The sequence below is a fragment of the Toxotes jaculatrix genome, chromosome 2, assembly GCF_017976425.1.
Source record: "Toxotes jaculatrix isolate fToxJac2 chromosome 2, fToxJac2.pri, whole genome shotgun sequence".
Lineage (NCBI taxonomy): Eukaryota > Metazoa > Chordata > Actinopteri > Toxotidae > Toxotes > Toxotes jaculatrix.
The window spans coordinates 26,744,427-26,764,916 of record NC_054395.1 but is presented as its reverse complement, the minus strand read 5'-3'; the positions used below and the strand labels follow the sequence as shown (position 1 = coordinate 26,764,916).

Genomic DNA, 20,490 nt, shown 5'->3' with positions numbered 1-20,490 from the left:
CTTTAAATCATCTGAGTGGGATCTGTCATTATGTTTAAACATTTTTTTAATTAAAAAAAAAAAAAATAATCGCATTTCACATGGATGTCATTTTTCACCTTGCTCTCAGTAATTGGCAGATGTATTCTCAAAACATTTATGAACAGACATTCCTTATCCCCAAAGGATGAAGCCTACTGACTGAGGTCATCCCCTGACTTTTTCTCTAATGATATCAAGTTTACATTTTTAGTGATGGGTGTTAGATAGATTACCATGAATTTGGTAGGACGAGGACATTTGTGGTCCCCAGACGATGAGTCTTAATGCCCCTGACTTTTCTTCTACCACCACCATGAGTCAGATATTTGTGGTTTTTAAGTGAATTGTCTTAACAAATACTGGATTTGATCGCCATGAGATTTGGCATGTTAGCTTTGTTATTGTGGAGTATGTTAGCAAGCTGACATTAACGTTTAGCTCAAAGCACCGCTGCACCTAACCACAGCTGCACAAAGCTGCTAGCTTGGCTGGCGATGCTTATAGTTTAGGTGAGTTTAAATAGACTGTAGTTTGTGCTGTAACATTTTGGGAAAATAACTTTATTATCCAAATGTTATATGCTTTGATTTGAAGTATTTTTTACTGATATTGTTTGAAGGCAGAAATACCATTTTGTGTATGTAACATACACATATCTGGTAACGTATTGCGCTTTGAAGTTATGAAGTATTGTGAGGGTTTTGCTTCAGTGCTGGGATTCTGTGCAGTAGCTGCTGTGTGTAAATAACTTGTCTTGTTGAAGTCCACAGTTCTTATGCGTCAGTTTACTGCAGCTGAAGCTCAAGTCAGTCTTCGTCCTGGGGTTCTGCTGTATTGCAGTGTCAGCTTAATGTTAGGACTCTCAGATCCCAGATCCTTCTGAGTTCTTCAGCAGGGAAGGAAAGCAGACATCTTATATGACACAGCAGCGCTTTCAAAGGGACTCTTTCTGTTATAAATAAACAGGCCGGGGCTGGCCAAGCCAGAGCTGCTCTTCCCCTCTGGGCTGCAACCAGCCTCAACACCTCTCCTGTCAGCTGTCGTCTGGGGGAACCGGAGCTGGCCCCTCAGTCCCCTCCACTCGGCAGGTCACTCTCTCAGAAATGTTACCGGAAACACATGCTATTTATGGACCCTACAAATTACTCTCGCAGTGTTTATGTTTGATGTGACATATAGTTCAGGTGAAACAGGATATGATTATATTTTTGTACTTACAGTTATCATTATTAATCACTTTGCTTTTTTGTTTTTGGTATTTGCTGCCAGTTAAACATTTTAGCTCTTCTTTGTCTTGGTCATCAGAGTATAAACATTCATTGGGATATTTTTCTCACAATAAGAGCCCCAGTAGTTTTAAGAGCTAAACCTCCAATCCAATAAATTGCCTTTCCCACAAACCACAGAGCCCTGTTAAAACAGAATAGGTTCAGCATTAGCTGCAACAGTCGGCTGATAGCTGTGTGCCTGTTAACAAGGTGTGTTTCCACTGTTTGTGTGCATCCACCCATGTGTACATGTATGCATTTTTTCATACCTGCATTTGTAAATAAAGGGGCTGGTTTCAGGGGCTTTTGTCCATTGATGGTTGGGGCCTTAAGATTCCACCACTGGGCGAGCTGTGGTCATGATTCTAGGTGGTCTGTTGACACTGGGTCCTGCCGGGCCTCCTGCTGTGGTGATAATTGAAAAGACGGGGGGCTTCTGAGGGTGTCAACCGGGCGTTCACGCCTAAGGACATTTGGGTGGAATGTGTTCACGCTCTCTTATCCCACCCACAGTGAAAATGTAATACAGAATAGCTTTTAAAAACACTTTCTGCTGCCTGTAAAGCAGAATAATGAGGAGTATTTAGTTTGGGAATATCCATGCTCAGCTAGAAAAAACATACTTTTACCAATTTAACATCAACTCCTCTGCTCCCTTTTTCTTTTAAATTTCTAAAATCACAAAAGAAACATAAATGAAGGGGCTAGTTAGGCTTTGCTGCACTGCTCTTTACACATATTCAGAGTCTTGTGATTCAGTTATCACTGAGGCTGAAAAAAGCCCATCAGAGAGAGATAGTGTTTTGGTTAGCGTTGGGCTGAGGTGTCTGGTTTCACACCGTGCTTACAATCTCTGCTCTCTGTCTGGTCATGGTGTCGCCAGGCTGTGACCTTTGGCCTAAAATACACTATGGTGACTCACCCCCACTTGTGCTATTTGAAGCTGATTCAGACAGAAGTAAAGTGCAGAATAATAAGTTTATTCCGTGCGGCAGTATAACCGTTTAGTAAGTCACAGAAAATATGTGCTGACGATTTCAGGTTTTTGCTGAATTTTTTGCTAAATTTAACTGTGCAGCAAAGACCCACCCTTTGACACAGCAAAGCTGGCTGAAGTAAAACCTAAGGCTTGTCTTGAATGGGCGTGGTGTTAAAGTTTTGCAAGCAAGTACAAGTGTACATGTGTGTACATGGTTGGGATGTTCACCTTCCTGTTCCTTTGATCTCAAAAAAAAAAAAAAAAAAAAAAACTTGTCAACAAATTACTTTTTCTTTTTTTGTAGCTCTTTAGACATCCTTTCACCCTATGTTGCTGCACCTCGCTCACAAGTCCATACAGGCTGGATGCTTATTTTGTAATGCCTCCCTAAACAGAGAATGTTTGTGTAAAGAGAGAGGAGTGTGCGAGCTTGTGTGGCAGATGCTGACTAGCTGGAGGCAGTGCTCGCTCGCCACGGTGAATCTTTGAATCTGGTTGTACCGCACATGAAGAGATGGAGCAGATATGAAAATATCTTATGTCTTTTTGTTGAATTTCTTTGATCACATCAAGGTGTGGGTGGGGGTCTGATTTTCCATGCATAGCATGCTCATGTAGTGACAGAAGTGATTTACATCTCCATGGCTTCAACTTTTACCATGTGAAGAGAAACTCTACTGCTGATTTTACACATCAAAGTCTGTTTACGGGTCTTGGGGAGTACTGCTGCATGTTTGAAAAAAAGTTGAATAAAGCCTTGTGTAGCTCCAGAGGGAGCACTCATGATGATGAGATGTCATCTGAAGCAGCGTTGGTTGGTGCTGAAGACCACAGGTTTGAAAATGAAAAAAAAGTCTGGGGGTGTAGAGTTAGAAAGCAGCGAGCTTATCAGACTTCCTCTTTGAGACTACATTAGCTGCTGCCAACATAACACACCCAAAAGTCAAACCAAAGTGTTGCAGAAGTTGCATTGTGGGAAGTGGAGGCATCAGATTTTGGCAAGACATAGGAATGTGTGGAATTGATTTTGGTCATTTTTGTGAATCTGACAGTGTGACAGTACTTTTGTAACATCTTGTCTTCTGTCCATTGCACTCTGCTGCATCACCTTGCAATACCAGAATATATCTGAGAAGAGTGTGTGTGGAGAAAGCGTGAGCTCCAGTGCCTATTTCCAGTGGGAGACCGGGCTTATTGTAAAATGCATGGCATGGCCCTTGTGTGGGAGAGAGAATAAATGACCTGGGGGAAGATGGCTGGGCAGGCATTCCAAGCATTTGTTAAAAAATGTGGACTTATCCTTCAATTTTTACTCCCAGACGACTTTCCCTCCTCTCCACAAGTCCCTTTTTCTGAGAAAATCCGGTGTGTTTGTTGCACCCACAGTATTAGTCATGGAACACTGTGAGAAGACAATCCCTGCACGTTGTCAAAGACTGTTTGTCTGTTGAATGAGGAGCCTCCTTCCACTTCCTCCCTGTCCAATCACTTTGGATTAAACCCTGTAGAAATGTCAAAAGAGCTGCAGAGAGAAGAAGGGCCTCACTCGTCGGGCCCTTTATGCAGCAGGGGCCCAGGCAGAGGTTTAGTGTCAGGACTGGCAGTTTGTCAGTTCATCCAGCACTGCAATCAAGGGTTAAACACATGGAAAACATTCTCAGAGCTGCTGTGTTGCCACAATTTTGTAGTCAAAAATCTTGAGGCGTCTGCATCTCCTGCACCTGCGGGTGTGTGGAAAAGGAACATTTCGCCTCAGCTTATCCGCTTTCCTCCTTCTCTTTCATCACTCTTTCACAACACAAGGCCATGCCTGTCACAAAAACCCTTCCATATACGAAGATCACCACACGTGTGTAACATATTTTGTGGTATCAGTTTCATTTGGGAGCTATCTTTGTTTTACTCTCTCATTAAAGAGTTTCCCTACGGGGATTAATAAAGTTTTTCTGATTCTGAAAAAGGAGGGGTCATACTCGCAGTATGGGGATCTAAATCTCTGTGTGTACATGTGCACCCGTAATTTAGTTTGCATAAAAAATTGTTTGCATCATCACAGTGCTGTAATGGACCTGATTTAATGCAGCCCCGCTATTACTCCTGCACCTACTCCACAGATCGCAGTGGGTCAAGTAAAGGGAGTGCAGGGGCTCTGCAGCTAAGGCGTCGCTAGTGCCTGGTAGCGCTTGGTGGGCTCCTTCTTTTCAGTCTACTCTACCTAAAGAGAATAGTATGTGTCAAGCTTTCATCCACTTAATGCTCTCTGCAGTTTACATTCCATTCCTGTTTAGTACATGCTGCTACTTCAAGTCTAAGCAGATATTGTTAGTTTTAAAGAGGGAGAGTAAAAAGAGAGAGGGGGGAGGTGAGGGAGGGATAGAAGGTCAAGGAGGTTGGGAATTCATCTTGTGGAGGTTTTCTGTGAGAGCATGCCCACTGCTTGCATGAAAGGTCACAACTTTCTATTTGAATCAATTGATTGGTATGAGCAATACGCCGTGCTGCCTTTTCAGCTTTCATCTTTCTATGTTTGCCTATCACACGCTCCGGTGGGGACAAATGCAGACAGGTTGAGTGAGCTCAGGAGATTCTTTAAATGCTAAACCTTTGCCGCTGCTATCAGGAAAGAGCACCGCATATTTTCACGAGAGAGAGCTTCACTCCTGTGAGCTCGGTCCAGTTTTTTAGGTTCTGTAACACATGGTTTCTCACACACTGTCCTGCAGCTGCATCTGTGGGTTTATTAGCAGAGTGGGCGAATTGAGTTTCCCTGCAGAATTCTTCTCACGCTGCTTCTGACAGGCTTTGGCTGTCACAGAGATGTAACCAGGATGGGAATGCCGCTGTGTGGGTGTATGATAGTGTGTGCCTGTTTGTTCATGAGAGTGTGGGTGTATGTTTGCGTGTACTACCACATGTCAGTGCACACTTTCATTTTTAGATTTGCGTGTTTGAAGGACCATAATGTTGGTTTTAGATGGGTTAATACATAATTTGCTAATCTGCTGGCAGTACACTTTTATAGACCTTAAATTCACTTTATGCTTTCATGAACTTCCTGTAACTTGGTCAGGTAATCCATCACAGTAAAGCTTTGGTAATTATTTTTTTTGTTTTGTCAAAGTTACTGTGTCATTCATGGCGTTATGTAGTTGCAAGAAACACCCACTTGGAAAAGCCCGTTTTGAAAAGTCTTCTTTGTTGGTGCATTACAGGAAACTCCAACATTTGAGGTTCTTCTTAAGTTTCTGATGTCAGAGCTTATTATGTTATTACCAACAAATTCCATGAAAAGACCAAAACCAGAATATGAATAGAACGATTCTACTAACAAATGTTGCTTGGTAAAGCTTATTCCTCTGTACCATAAAGCTCCATTGTTATAAGACACATAAGATTTCTGAAGTATGACGATGACATGACCCTGGTTGCCTATCTGGACAGGGAAGAAAGCAGGGAGTATCCCAGCGGATTGCTCCCACGCTCTGCTCAGCCAGTTTGAGCCTTTGAGTTCCAGGAGGTGCTATAGAGTGCCTTTGTATTTAAAAACTCATTTTCAGTCTTCAGTTCTGTCAATATTCTTAACTCTGATGGATGAGATGTAAGCCACAGAAATGAACTGTTGTTGATGTGCTGACTGCTTCACTATCTTCAGTTTTCTCTCGTTTGAGTAATGTTTGTTAAAAACTGTTTTAGGAAATTATTTTGGCTTTATTTCTTAGATTAAAATTCAACTATATATCTGTGTCTTAATAGAAAAAAATTTGGCTTGGGTTTGATTGACACAGACAGGCTGGGGTAAAAAATCTAAGAGACACACTACCACGTAGGATTTATTGACAATAACACAAACATCAGATATGGCCAGCCGTACCTTTTAAATTAAATGCACCACCAGAGAACAGTTTTCCAAACTTAATAACCATGCCATGTTCACTATGATTGATTGCAAATCTCAAACAGATTTGAAGTCTCTGCACATTGATTTTAATACCATACAGAAATGAATGGAAAGTGGTGGCATTCTGAAAGTGAGTGGTGCAGAAGTTTGCATCTGTGTCATGGTCTGAAACATATGTTAACCGGGCTAAAAAAAATCAGTTTATATATTGTTATGCTCAGATTGCCTCACTGTTTTGTTCATTTTCATACAGTAGGTACAAGTTGAATACCAGTTAAGGAGCACTAAAGTGCAGTAGGAGTGGTGAATATGGAAAAGCGAATGCCACATTAGCCACCACAGCATTATCTCAGTATACGTGTTAAGATACAAAATCCCATGATAAAGCGTTTAACTTAATTTTATCCCACTGAGTCGGATAACAGAAAAAAAAACTGTATGAGGCATTTGTTCTTGTGGTCTTAGAAATAATAGCTGTGGAAAATTGGGAAGCTTTGAATGTCTGTAATAAGTTTGTTATCCACTTTAAGGAAACAAAGAGGGATGAAAATCTGACTGGCTGCTAATGGCCAGTGAAAATGTACATGTTGAGGAGCCAACATTCATTTAGAAATGGAGTTGACAGCAGGTCTCCAGCTGCAAGACTCAACGGCAGCTGACAGAAGGAGCATCTTGAAAGGATCTTGGCTCAGTTATTTGAGTCTCACCAATCATTTTCCACAATGCTCTGCCTCTGTCCTATTGCTCATCAATTGTTCATGGACCAAAATGAAGTTATTTCCCTTGGTCCCCCCCAAACAACAGCTGGGCAAACTTAAGGCCTCTGTGAAGTGTCACCTGTCTCTCGTTAGCTATGGATTCTGTTGTTCCCTTTTTCTAGAGCCACCACTGCTTCATGTTGTGGGGCAAACTTTGTGCATTGTGGACAGAGTAATTCATAAGTAAACAGTGGGAATTCCTTATGGCTGGAATGTGTGTGCTGGTGTGCGCCTGTGTTGCATGTTTGTACAATACTTATGTGTATGTACATGCTTGCTTTTTTTCCCCAAGAAAATACCTGGTTGCCATATGTCCCACGGGAGATTGCAACAAGCCACTAGAGCAAGGAAAGCTTCTGAGGTTGGTTTCCTCTGGATGGGGTGGAGTTCAAAGAATTACAGAGTGGGTCAAGACCTTTATCTCGAGGGAGAGATAACTTTAATGCAACAGACGTGTCTCAACTCCTAGACTGAGAGTAAAGGTTGAACTGGAACGCAGTAGCATAGTGAGAAAGCAAATTCATATGTGGTTCCCAACTCTGCCTAAGACGAGGCCAGATTGACATTCTCAAACAAGTGTAGCTTAACATGTTAGTTTTAAGATCAGGTGCAAATATGGACTCATCCATCATGCAATACTCTGTAAGTTTGTGGAGGTTTTTGCCCAGATGGCATCCAGCGTGGCCAGATGATACCTCATCCCAAGGGAGTGGGAAGCAGGAGATGATCACACCAATGGTTGGCTGGTCGGCACAACTGAAAAGAATCTGGTTAGTCAGCAGTTTCCTTTTGAAAATGGCCAGGGATTGTTGTTGTAAGGGTGTTCAGTCGGGGGAGAGAGGATTTGGGGGGATAGATCGAGTTATTTATTAGCTGGAGCCATTTAAATGGGAAAACTACCATGACAGAGATCGGTGGAAATAGGAACTGGCGGGCCATGCCAACTGGAAATGCCAGGGGTGGCATACTGCCAGAGGCGCAGCTAAACTTATAGCTCGAGTCTGGGCAGTCTGGATACTGAGATGGTGAGAGCAGAGATAAAAAAAAAAAGCCCCACACTGTGCTCCACTTGGACTGGCAGAGTGAACTTTATCAAGATGATCAGATATGAGAGTGGCTGGCTAAGCTTTGTGTCTCCTCATTGAGGGATCATGTGGGTCTATCAGGTGTACGGCGAGAGGAGGCAGTTCTGTCTGTTCATTTATGTGACTTTAGTGAGTTTTGTCAAGGATCACCTTTAGAGAATCGCAATGTTGGCATGTATGTCCAAACACAAGCAGCAGTACAAGAGCTTGTCTTAATTACAACAGTCTAAAATAGACATTTCATTCAGAAACTGCCAGAGCAAAGAATAAGTTAATAGAAATCTGAGATAGCATCCAATGCCAGCTTGCAGAACTTGACAGTTTTCAGTACTTGGTGGTGCACATTCATTTCCCCCTCTTACCAGTGTTTATGCTCAGTGAAGGACCCTTGCTGTAGCCGGGGGCCAGGCACAGAATTTTCAGTTTCACTCCCGTCCTCCAGTTACACCCCTGCTATTGTTCCATTCATATAACATGCTGAATGACATGAAGATCACTGTGTTATTTTGAAGCAACCTGCCCTTTGAGGTGTTGCATTTATTTGAGGTGTTTTTACTGCTGCTGGAGGTGACATCATGTTTCCGTGATAGATTTCCTTCCTGGTTCCAGAGTGAGGAGCTGGTCGTAAAGAACTAGTTGTGGTATGCTGGATTTATTTATTTTTTTTCCCAGGGGGCACAGAGTTTAAATCACACTTAAAGAGATTTCTGTCATTCAGTCCTTCTGATCTGGACTTCAGAGATTTGTTAAGCGTGTGTGTGCTCGTGTGCTTGCACGTACTTGTGTGTGTGTTCATATGTGGGTCATTGCAGTCAGCTGTGAATATCTGTAGCTTGCGTGCACCAGTTAGATTAGAAATACACAAAATGGCAAATAGGAATGACTTCTCCAGACATTTGTGCTCTTAAAAAAACTTTGAATGCAACCTCTTGAGAAACCATCCAAGAGATAATAAACATTAAAAGTAAACACATCACAATGCCCTGTTTCCTGCCTCAGCTTTTGTTTTCCCTCCACCCTTCCAGGGTCCATGTATAGCACTGGGTGTAACCTTTCTCTGCAGAGACTTCAACCCCAATAAATCTCTCTTTGTTTGCTTCAGGTGACTCAGGCCTCCAAGGTGTGGGGAGAGGTCCCTCTGCCAGAAGACTTGGAGGCAGAGAAAGATGTCCAGGCGTCTCAGAGCTTACTAGATGACGATGAGGACTTTGTTGCTGATGAGGCTTCAGGAGGTGGGTTTGACAGAAGATGTATAACCACAAACCACAGTAACAGCTGCCCTTAATTCATGGGAGTTACGTTTTTTATGATGCATTCCTTAGATTGTTAACCCATCCCAAAACTGACAACGAGGGAACGTTGCTTATTCCATCCATATGAACGCTAACTTGCAGGATTCACGCATTTCAAGGGGAATTTATCTCTCCTGTGGTTTTTATGTGCTACTTCTTACATAAGTAAACAAAGCCTGTGTTTTCGCGCCCTTGAACCTGCGCACTGATGGAATCCCTATACTTGTCTTTCTTCCTCCAAAGATCTGCCCAGTGGAGAGGATGATGGAAGCACGCCGTGGCCTCCAGTCGGGGAGAGCACAAGTAAGGGACCAAAAAATCTAGTGAATCTAACAATTCTCTGTGACAGATTTTATTTATGTGTGGAAGATCATTCAGCCTTCTAAATCTCCCCCATCTGTGACTCAAGTGGCTGCGGTATGTGTGTGCGTGTGTGTGTGTGCGTGTGCGCGTGCGTATTTGTGCATGATGTCTGTCTGTGCCTGAGTGATGATGATGCCTTCACATCCTGCTACACCCTCTTCTCACTGTTCGCCAGCTCGCCAAAGCGTGGTCATAACAGGGGCCTCGGCTTTTGTCTTTGAGACATAAACATCTCCTCTTTCATCTTTTTAACTAATGGCAGAGAGGGCAGCACTATGAGATACATGAAAGCACGATGAACAATAAGAGCTGCAGCAGAGCACCTCTGTTTTGCATTCCATCCACGGCCGCACTTTTTCCAGCTCTGTTATTTTTATGTAGACTTGAAGAGTATTTATATGCAGGGACCCCACTCTATCACATCGCACCACAGCAGCGGAAAGTAAATAACGTATTAAACTTTGCATTATGGGTCTGTTTAATCATGCCTGTGGTTTACTGCTGCTCGTTACGCTTCTGTTCTTGGCGCATTTTTCTCATTTTTGCCACCTCCTGATTTTTCTTCATTGCAGATAGAAAAGAAAAGAGTTTCTATCAGTTGACTTTTTCACTGAATACTGTATATTTGCATGCCACTTGGCCTTAGCCACCAAGAATGCCTTAAGAATATCAACTGGAAATACTTTATTTGAATAGAACAATGCTGATACTCAGCTGTAGCTGGATTTATGCTTGACGCAAGAGGTTATAGGTCATATTTTTCCTCTTGCTAAAGTGTGAGTATTATTTTAAGACAAACTTGAAAAAAATGTGACCCTATCCTTTAACAGGGTCCCATCATAGATACCTATGGTCAAGCTTTCTGTTTATAGTTCAGCATTAGATTTCATCCACTGATGGCACCCCGGCAACTCTTAAAGCATGTATCCTATGTGATAGCACTGTATCATGCTTTAATTATATTCCCCTCAGGGATCTTTGTTTGCACTCTTTGATTTACTTTGTCATACCAGCAATAGCAACAGCACTTGAGTTACGCCCAGGGTTATTCTGTTCTGCCATTCACTTTCTTTGATAGATGTGTTGGTGCTGTGTCTAATAAAGTCTTGGTCTCAATCTGTGTCAGGCTGCACGATGTCAGTTTGAGGCATGACAGATTGAGCAATGAGTGCGTGGTAAATCATGGCTTTATGCTGCAAACGGAAAAAAGTATAAGAAAGCAGCGGCACGTCATCAGCATGTGTCATCCATCTGTGCTCCTCTTATGTTTTGAAAATGCAGCTCTGCAAGGTTTTCTTCCCTCCCAGAGTCACATGATTTTTTTTCCCCCTCTCATTGCCATTGTCTTGGTATGTGTGTGTGCATGTGTGTGTGTTTTTTTCTCCCAAATCATTATTCAGAAATGGCATGTACGACATGTCCAGAGCTCCAAATCAGCCACTGGAGAACCTGTCTAGGAACTATGCAATCTAGGAACCACCGTTTTAGATTGACGACCAAAGATTTTACCATGTTTCACTCACGACCGTCAACTTACATCTCAGACAGCCCAAACTTAGGTCACCGTAGTCCAGAGGTGTACTGACATTTATGGAGGAAGCACAGCGCAGCTACTGAGCTGACACACACGACTGCTGTGGTTATGCCATTACAGCTTAACGCACAACTAAAAATCCGGTTTATCACTTAACAACATGATCAACAAAGTCCTGCTTTTATAGAGCTTATTTTTCTGCGTAAAAGCAATTTTGGGCTGTCTCAGCATTTCTGTAATTATACCTAAAAGTAATTTACCAAAGCACTTAAATGTTAATATCCTGACAGACCAGATCATTTCCCTCCTTATTAAAGACAAAGGCCTGGTAGCTGCTTCCTCTTTAGTGTGTCCTTGGTGCCAGATGCTGACACTAGACAGGTTAGTGGGGCGGATTACATCATGGCAGAGTAATTGTTTTGGTAGCAGCATTGCGAGCTGACATCAGAGCTGAGGTATATAGCATGTGGCTCGCTCACAGAAATAGCACTGCTGTGAGGCCTCGCTGAATTTGGGTAGTCAGAGGAGCCAGAGGTGATTCTAACATAGTCGGCAGTTGTCAGTAAGGTTTAATAGAAGTTTTAACCTGTTTTTGGCTGTGCGCCAATCATATAGTTAATATCAAAGACTGATTTATTACAGAGTCGTAACAAAGTGTATTTTTTCTTGTAAACACAGAAACTTTTCAGATCATTTCAGTAGCTGAAAGTTTGGTGGAAACTCTGGTGCTCTGTCCTTCAGTTTGTCAGATACAAATGCACAAAAAGAATATAAAAGATTTTGCTGTGTGTGTGTTCACATTTTGTGGTGTGACACAAGGCTAAAAGCATTCCCCATCACTCTGGTTTATTGCTTCTGTTTCCATAAACTTCCCAACTTTTGTAACCACATAAAGGTCAATGTTGCTTTAATGTGGCAATTAAACGGAAGGCTGAGATTATGCAGTACTTTCTTTAATATATTGTCTTATCTCAACGGTGGCTAGACATTGGCATTCTTCTCAGTATGATCGTGGTGCTGTGATTGGTGGAGGGAGGCTATTTCCATATATAGATCTGAGCATGATAGCAATGGGAAGGAAATTCGGTTTCCTGTGCTGAATGCTGAATACTCTGCTGAGTGTCTCTGTCCTGTTGGCTTTCCAGACCATTCATCCAAGCCTCTGCCTTCCTTCCCCCTTTCCACTACTGTGAAGTGGGAGACGTAGGTGCCAGAGTTGCGTCCGTTATGCCTTGTATCCTGTTGTTTTATTATTTGCTGAAGGTGAAGGAATTTCCATTTCCCTTTGTCTTAGCCTCAAACATTGATGACGTGCAAATAAAGCATCTGGAGTCTAAACGTTAATGAGATCAGGCTATTTTAGACCTCTTTTGTCCATTGTTGTTCTTCATCTGCCCTAATCACAGTCTGGAATCTTCCCTGGAGAAATGAAGGTTGTGTCCCATGTCCTCCTAACCTCTCAATTTGACCTCCACACTGAGAGCCCCAAAGAGGTTTCTGGGAGACAAAATCTAGCTGATCTCATCTGTGAGAGCCTTTCCTTGTTACGGACATTCCCAGCGCAACAAGGATATTGGCCACTTTGTTTAGAAGCAAAAGAAACAAAGATTACCATGTCCATGGTAATGGTTGTTGGTGAGGGGCTGCTGGGGTTAAGTTCCCCCCTCAGTGCTAATTTTGGATAAAAAGCTTGAGAATTCATGTCTCTAGACTCACTCCCTGACCGATAAATTGACCTGGCCAATATATTTGGCCGATATATAGCTCGTAGAAGATATATCGTATTGGCGTATATGTCAGCTGATAAGTGACAGGAAATGCTGTTGAACACGTTCTTGACGTTTTACCCAGACTTAAGGGTCAGTCTGTCCTTGATCCATGCGGACTCGAGTAGAGGCTGACTCACAGGTTACTGCACTCTTGTGTGGCCTCAGCTGGTTTTGCTTCTAATCGTATCAGTTGCTAGTGGATGCTTGCTGGAAAAATACAATCCAGGATTCTTACGTTATCTCTAGAGGGGAACAGATGTTGCAGCATAAGTGGACAATACATCAGGGTAATGTACCCTGTCTGTCAGTTTGGCCCGGGCAGTGGACAGGCTGCGGCCAGGCCACCCACTCAGCGTTTCTGCCTTTTTCATGGGCAGTCGGTAATGTGTGTGTCTAAGTGGCAGTGCCCCTGTGTGTGTTTGTGTGTGCGTGTGTGTCCCTGTGTGTCAGATACAGGGAGCCTCTCGGGTAATTGCACAGAAGGACGAATGCTGGCAGCTGCAGTTATTTTGGTGAGGTCTTTGTTGTTGCACTGCTGGGGGTGCCTCAAGGTGGTCACACACTAACACGGGACTGCAGGAGAAACTTGCCTCGTACTCTAATCAGACGGCTTACTCCCATTTGTGGACGAGGCACTTGTAGCACAGCAGACAAAACACGGGTGCTGCGGTGTTGAAGGGCATGTTGTCTGAATTGTTTGTCTCAGTCATTGATAAAAGCCAGTACCCTCCATTCACAAACAGTTAATCGTCAGTGTGACTGCGCACAATGCTCTCAGGGTGGGCTTTGTTCTGAAAGACTACTGCTGAATGGTCTTAGTCACTGACTCGAGCCTTATTATTTCACCTAACCCCATGATGCCGCACTCTGTTGTACCAATAACAAATGTGTTGCCTTGGAGAACTGGCTTGTGCCGCTCCTCTTTAAGAAAGAGGGATTGTGGCTTTCGTAGACTGAGGGCTCGCGCGTCTGTTTGAGTGATGTCTTTTTCCTCACAGCAGTGTCAAGGACAGGCTTGTGACTGATGCGTCGGTTTATTTTGATGACCTTCATAATAATAACCTGTGCTGCAACAAGAGGAGAATACATCGTATTTCAGATAAATAAAATGGTTTCTTGTGTTACAGAGCAAACACTGAATTAGAACATGTGGTTACTGAGTGAGTATCCAATTGTCCCGCAGTTTTCCCAGATCCGAGAGTTTATTTGGATAAAGCTCCATGGTTGACCTGTGGCTTCCTGGTTGAACAGTAGAGAGTATCCACATCAAATATATACGCCCCAGCGATTTGATAAGCACTGCTGGGTAATACAGTACAGGTATAGTAGATTCTGATCCTGACTGCATCAGCAAAGTTGACTTATTACGTCTGTTTCTTTCATTTATTTTCTCTGATGTTATTTTTTTTCCTGTCCATTCATGTTGCTATACAGTGATTGCTTTGTTTCAGTCAGTGATCGTGGCCCGATCTGCACATAAAAGAGCGGAGAGTATAACAATAAAGCTGTTGCCCCCTTCTCTCACTGGCTCTCACTCCCATTCTGACTCTGACAAGGATCTCAACATATCAGCAGACTTTGAAGTAGCGGATGCTTCATTAGCTTTAATTAGTTTGGGTCACTATTCTTGAGGGAGACCTCAGATGGATTGTGTGGGGGAAGTTTTCCGTTGGGCTGTTTCCTGGCTGGACTTTGTAGGCTTTGAATTGTTTTACAGAAACTCTTGCTTACTCTGCAGGATTCTTTTCTCTAACCTCATTTACCTGCTCTTCACCTGACTGCGGCACCAGGCAGCAACAGTTACAGTCAATCAAATACACCAACTTTTTCTAAATCTATTCTACAAAGACATGCCACAACTACAGTAAGGGTGTATCAGAAGCCAGATGTTTATTTGTATGTGCAGCTGTAAAACAGCTGGATCCAGCACGCTTACTTGATTATGAAGGAGCTGTTGTTTACTGCTGCCTGATCCGGATCAGATCAGGAAAATCTGTCTCGTCAGCACAATTAAAGTGTGAAGACTAAACATTTTTTTCAAATTTGTATTAATTTACAAGATGACAGTCCATTTTTTGGAGGACAGAGAACAGATACTAGAGAATATGCTGTAAACTCAGCCTTTGTCCAAGGGTCCCTCTCTTAAAGGCCTCCTCAGCTGACATTTCAGAGCAATGCCCCGTGGTGTAACTGCATCCAGAGCAGTGGAAGAATGAATGAGTCACCACAAAACAGAACATGGTCATTGTTGCTGGTGCCAGTGCAGAGGGCTCAAGTTTTGGTTAAAAGAAAAAAAAAAAAAGAAATCTAATGTTATAATGGTGCTCAGTTCTTTCCATTTAGGAGGGAAAACAGGAAGCAGCTCCTCCCTGTGTCGCTGCAAACTCCCAGGGTGGATGTGGTGTGTCGGGACAGCAGAGATGTGAAGAGCACTGCGTGGAAGTGTGTGTTTGGTTTGCAGGATATCCTCTTTGTTCTGTTGGGCCAAAGAGGAGTCATTTTCTAAAGACACGTCCCCTGACCTTTTCTCCTTGATGCTGTCATGCACGCAGACTTCCTTGTGTGTTTCCAGACAGAAGCTGGTCGAACTCATTAGTCAACAAAAACCACAGAATCCCAGCCATTGTCCCATTAAGCAAGACTGTCCACACCACGTGGACGGTAATGATTAGTGGGACTGTTGATAATGCAGAATCGATGCTGACATTTTTAGCTTCTCATAAAATTTGGATGACAACTCTATTTTTGTTTCTTGCTGATATCTTGGCTGTTGTTGTTTTTCTCACATAGTGTTCAGTGACTCTTCCCGATTTCCTGTTTCTGTTAAGACAAATCTTTTGGCAATTCACTTTCTGATCGTCACTTTCTATTTTCTCTCCTTGCTTCCAATCATTACCTTTCTAACTTTCCTGAAACTTTAACCTCTCTGCACCTGCCTGGCTAACTTGATCCTTCTCCCTGGTCCTTGTGTCGCTTTTCCTGTTTGATCCTTGACCTCTGGCTCCTGTCTGTGCCCCGTCGACCTCTGCGCCACGTCTCTTCCCCTTGTCTCTTGCTCTTTGCTCCTTGCCCCTCATTGCTTGTCATAGCCCGTTGGTTGGACTCTTCACATATGGGGAACATACAGAGCCCAGTCACACTGGACTACAGTAAGTCCTCAAGCACGTCGTTCTTTTTATTGCTGCGGTTTCTCTCTCCTCTCTTGTCTTTGGCACGCTCTCCAGTCACCTGCTCCGTTCAGTTATGCTCTCTTATTTCCAAACACGCTCTCAGATAACATTCCAAGGAAGACTCAGCTTGGGCATGTAGTGTTTGAGTCCAGCAAGTCTGTTTTTCCAAGTGTCTTACAGACGTCTCCCAGCGTTTTCTGATGCCAATGGAAAATGATAGGGTTGTTCCATTGAGTAATAGAGTCCATCACGCCCAAGTGACAACACTTGCACTTCCAGCTGAAAACATCTCTGTATAGATATCTTTGCGGACAGACAGAACTTGTATTCCACAATTTAATTTGAAAGATGCTTTTTGTAATTTCCACCTCATGCAGATGGCTCATCTCAGTGATATGAACCAGCTGTGTCACTGAATCACAACAACATGTGTATAAAAATGTTCTTTATTATACACAGTGGTGGTTTTTGATGCTTACATTGCGAGCTGTGGGAGAGCTACATCTAGCTTGCTAGTGAAGCCAGAAGTTATTCGCAATCGTTCCCCAGAGGGTAATGAGGGGACTTGGAGACAGAGTTGTTTGGCTGGCCACCAGCAAAAGGGTTAAGTAGCAGGGGTCCTGTCTACATGAGTTAAGCTGAGAAAGAGGCAGCTGAATATACTACACTGAGAGAGACACAGAGATTAAGAAAGAGATGGAGCTGACAGAGAGAAAAAGGAAAAGCCCATGGAAGGGAAAGCATGCATTATTGAAGATTTCTGACGGGGTCATTGGTGCAGTGTGGTTTGGACCTTGTTGTTACTGATTCTGGCTCTGCCTCACTCCCTCTCTCAAGGGCTCGGGCGGTGCTGGGCCGGTGCCGTGGGCGCTGCCTTGGGGGTTGAAGGTCAACCCCAACGCGGCTGGGCTTTAAAGGCCAGGCAGGGCTCGCTGCTCAATCAAGTCTTTGTCTTCAGCATAGGCCTCTATGTGTTCAGAGGGGGCCCATCGCACAAAGCCGCCACAGTTCTGCTGAACAGCTTTAATAGCTAAAGAAGTTGTGAATTAAAAGTGTGGAATGCTATTTTTCCAGACTCCTATTTTTTTTTTTTTTTCATCCCACCCGTCATGTCTGCACTCTGACAGTTTCATCACCCTTGATGGTGGCAGTGCTTGACAAGGGAATTTCCCCCTCGCTGGAAACAGTAAGTGATGTACAGCAGAGTGAGTCTTAGAGTAGAAGAGCCGCTCGTTAGCAGCAGGGCACAACCCGGCTCTCTAATCAAAGGATCTCAGGCGGCGGTGGCGGCGGTCCCACACTCGCCAGTTTGTAACGTCAAAGCGGCGAGCTCAGAGAGAGTTGGGGCTACAAGCTGCTGTTGACCTGGCGGCGAGTACCCACTCAAGTGATTAGATTATGTGCGGGTCAAATGAAGCACTTTGATGAGTAACTTTGATGTTGCCTGTCGTTTGGTTCCACATTCAGGCCTAAACAATTATTCCTATAAGTCTGACAGTAACAGCCTGCAGATCAAGCGCTCAGGAACCTTTCCAGTCCGTTCTAATGCCTGCAGTTCTGTTGTTACATGTTTCGCCTCACTGTGTGTTTTCATAGGCAGTTCTCAGTTTACTTTCTCATAAATGAGGCTTTTCCTCACTAGGAATGGGATGTCTTGTAGTGCCAGTGCTGTGTGTAAGAGAAGGGGATTTAACAGTGTTAAGAGAGGACAGCTGTTTACCAGCCACAGCTCAGGCAGTGGAGCATAAGGCAGCAAGTTTCCCCACAGGCCTTTTAACACAGTGAACACACAGCTTGAGTGAGAGACACAGAATCTTTAACTTTTAAGTAAATAGCCCCTGGTAAGCATGATAAAAGTATGTTGTCAGTGTCCACGCGTCTAGTGATATGTAATTATCCAAGGAGCAGGGAAAGAGTAGAAATGTGTTTGCATAGTTGCTGCATGTTGCATGTGTTTGTGTGTGTGTATGTGTGATTTTTTATTTTGGACATATTTGGGCATATGTGTGTGTAACTAGAGGCTCAGCAGATGCCTACTTAGAACATGACTCTTTGCTTTTGGCATGGCAAGTAGCATCTCTCTGCAAGAAACAGTACAAATATTGACTTCCTCCTTAAACCCACACTGCCAGTCTGAAATCAGAGGCTGGCAGGCCCGTTCTAACAAAGTGTTGGCAGGAGTGTGAGAACGGGGCACCCTGCGGGCCCGGGCTATTTTAAGTTTCATGGGCTAAGCCTTTGACATTGGAATTATTATAATAATACAGCTGACATTTTTGTTGATAATGAGTTACTCATATAGCTCGTTGAGATGTTTCATGCAGCTGGTTATATATAGAATTTGACAATATTGACAGAGTTATAAACCTCTATCTATAACTGCTATGGAAAAATTAATTACTGCAGTAGAATTAATCCTTTTCTTTGGCTCAGTTCTGCGGAAAATTGGGATGTAAAATCATAATTCTCAAAAGGCAGCATAACTTTAGAAACAACTGGTCCTTCAAAATGTCAAGCTTGGAAGATGTGGAATTGAAAATGCAAAAATGCGTGAAAGATAAAGTGTTGTAGCATTATTAATGTGGGAGTCATTCAGTGATATGTTTTTTAATGTTATTATTGTACAAAGACACTTCTTGCTTGCCAGTGCATTTAAATAAATGAGTACATGATCATGACACATTGCATAAAAAACCCTATGATGTGTTGTAACCCACTTACTTAGTCGATGGGTGGAGTTTTTTTGCGGGGAAACATTAGAGCTAGAGGAGGACAGACAAAGAAAAGAAATCCCTTTTCACTCTTTCGTCTTTTTCCCCCTCACTACATTTTTTCAGGAGTGATTAGAGGGCATCGTCAGCCACCGTGTAACAATATTTCGGGTTCAGTGCCTTATTCAAGGACACTTTAGTGGACACTGAAGATGTTAAACCAACCAGCTGCTTGCAAGGTTTTGAAGTAAACCGGTTTACCCGAAAAAATCTGGATTATACTAACAGGATTACCCAATTTCACCTGGCACTCCAAGCAAGTTGAAACAACTGGAACTAAATTTCAGCTTCTGTATGATTCATGTGTGAATGTGGAGTGCCCTGTGTTCAACCAATTGACCTATATGTTTAATGACCAGTCAGCTAACATAGCTTCTCTGTATTCCATTGATATAATCCCTGCTGCCACCCCCTCGCTGCTCTCCTGCCTGCCTGATGTATTTGTACATGTGGAGGGAACTTTGAGGCCCTTTTTCAGAGTCATGTACAGAAGATTTTTTTTCTTCTTCTTCCTCTGCAGCCACTTTCACAGTAGTGCTGCTGACTCACACGCCCACATACGGTCCAACTCTCTGATATCATCAGTGTTCAGTCAGGGGGCCCGGTGCAAACTTGTGGCCCTCCTGTTTTGGCTGATATCCACATACTGTGTATTGGAATGCATTGATTAGGTTTCAGACAGTGTACTCTGTTTTGTCTTTGCAACAAAGGAGCCTTATCAGCACCTGTCTGCCACTGTTTGAGTGTGTTGGGGTTTTCCGTCTCCATGCATATGACTAACAGAAAGACATACAGAGAGGAAGACTTTCCTCGATACTGTAATTTCATGGTTATATTTGAATGCCTGTGTCAGCGTGCGCCTCTTGTTAGGGCCTACATGTGGTGCAACGCTGCAGTTGTCGGTTTCAGTGCAGGCCTGACCACAGTTGAGATATGGAAATAGACGCCATAATTTGTATGTGGCTCTGATTTAAGCCACAGTCATTCTTTTCAGTTTTTACTTTCTAAAACATTTAACCAAACACATTCCTAAGGGAAATAATTCCTTCACAGTATCCCATATCACAGTCTTTAATAGACTTAGAGACTTGAATCTGGCTTATAATATCTCTGCAACAAATGGACATCAATGCTGAGCCTGTGGTCGTTGTCTGTTAGTGTGTGGTTTAGCTGACAGTTTCTCCTCCCCTCCCTGTGTTCCTAGTTTATTACAGAGCTCTCGTCAACTTCACTGACTCCCTGGTCTACAGCCCTGAGCTCGAGGACATCTTCTCCCCAGCGTTCAGTGAGATCTCTGAAGCAGTGGTGGACACGGTATGTCCCTCCCTTGTTGAATAACCCCTACCAAACTGTGGTCATGTACTCTTTGCTAAGGCTACCTTATAAGGTTCAGATGTGTAATTTATGACTTTGGTGATTAAAGAATGTTGTGACCCTGTGTCTGAAAATAAAGCCCAGGGTTGTTTATTTCAACCGAGTCTGGTTTTCTCTTCACAGCTGGAGTCGGAGTACAACAAGATTCCAGGTGCCCAGACAGTCAGCGTGGTCCTCATTAAGTAAGAACACAAACACTTTAAATCAC

General features: G+C 43.2%; 1 protein-coding gene across 9 annotated transcripts in view; it reads left to right on the top strand.

Annotated features, from left to right (window-relative positions):
* The window catches only part of hspg2 (heparan sulfate proteoglycan 2), an 84,743-nt gene that overhangs the window by 17,825 nt on the left and 46,428 nt on the right, over nucleotides 1–20,490 (top strand). For 8 of the 9 annotated variants that reach the window (XM_041046891.1, XM_041046882.1, XM_041046857.1 and 5 more), the window contains exons 2-6: nucleotides 9,112–9,241; nucleotides 9,545–9,604; nucleotides 16,057–16,116; nucleotides 20,113–20,222; nucleotides 20,406–20,464. In XM_041046891.1, the coding sequence (XP_040902825.1) occupies nucleotides 9,112–9,241; nucleotides 9,545–9,604; nucleotides 16,057–16,116; nucleotides 20,113–20,222; nucleotides 20,406–20,464 (419 nt within the window). The remainder of the gene's footprint in view (nucleotides 1–9,111; nucleotides 9,242–9,544; nucleotides 9,605–16,056; nucleotides 16,117–20,112; nucleotides 20,223–20,405; nucleotides 20,465–20,490) is intronic. The other variant, XM_041046847.1, reaches the window with a different exon arrangement.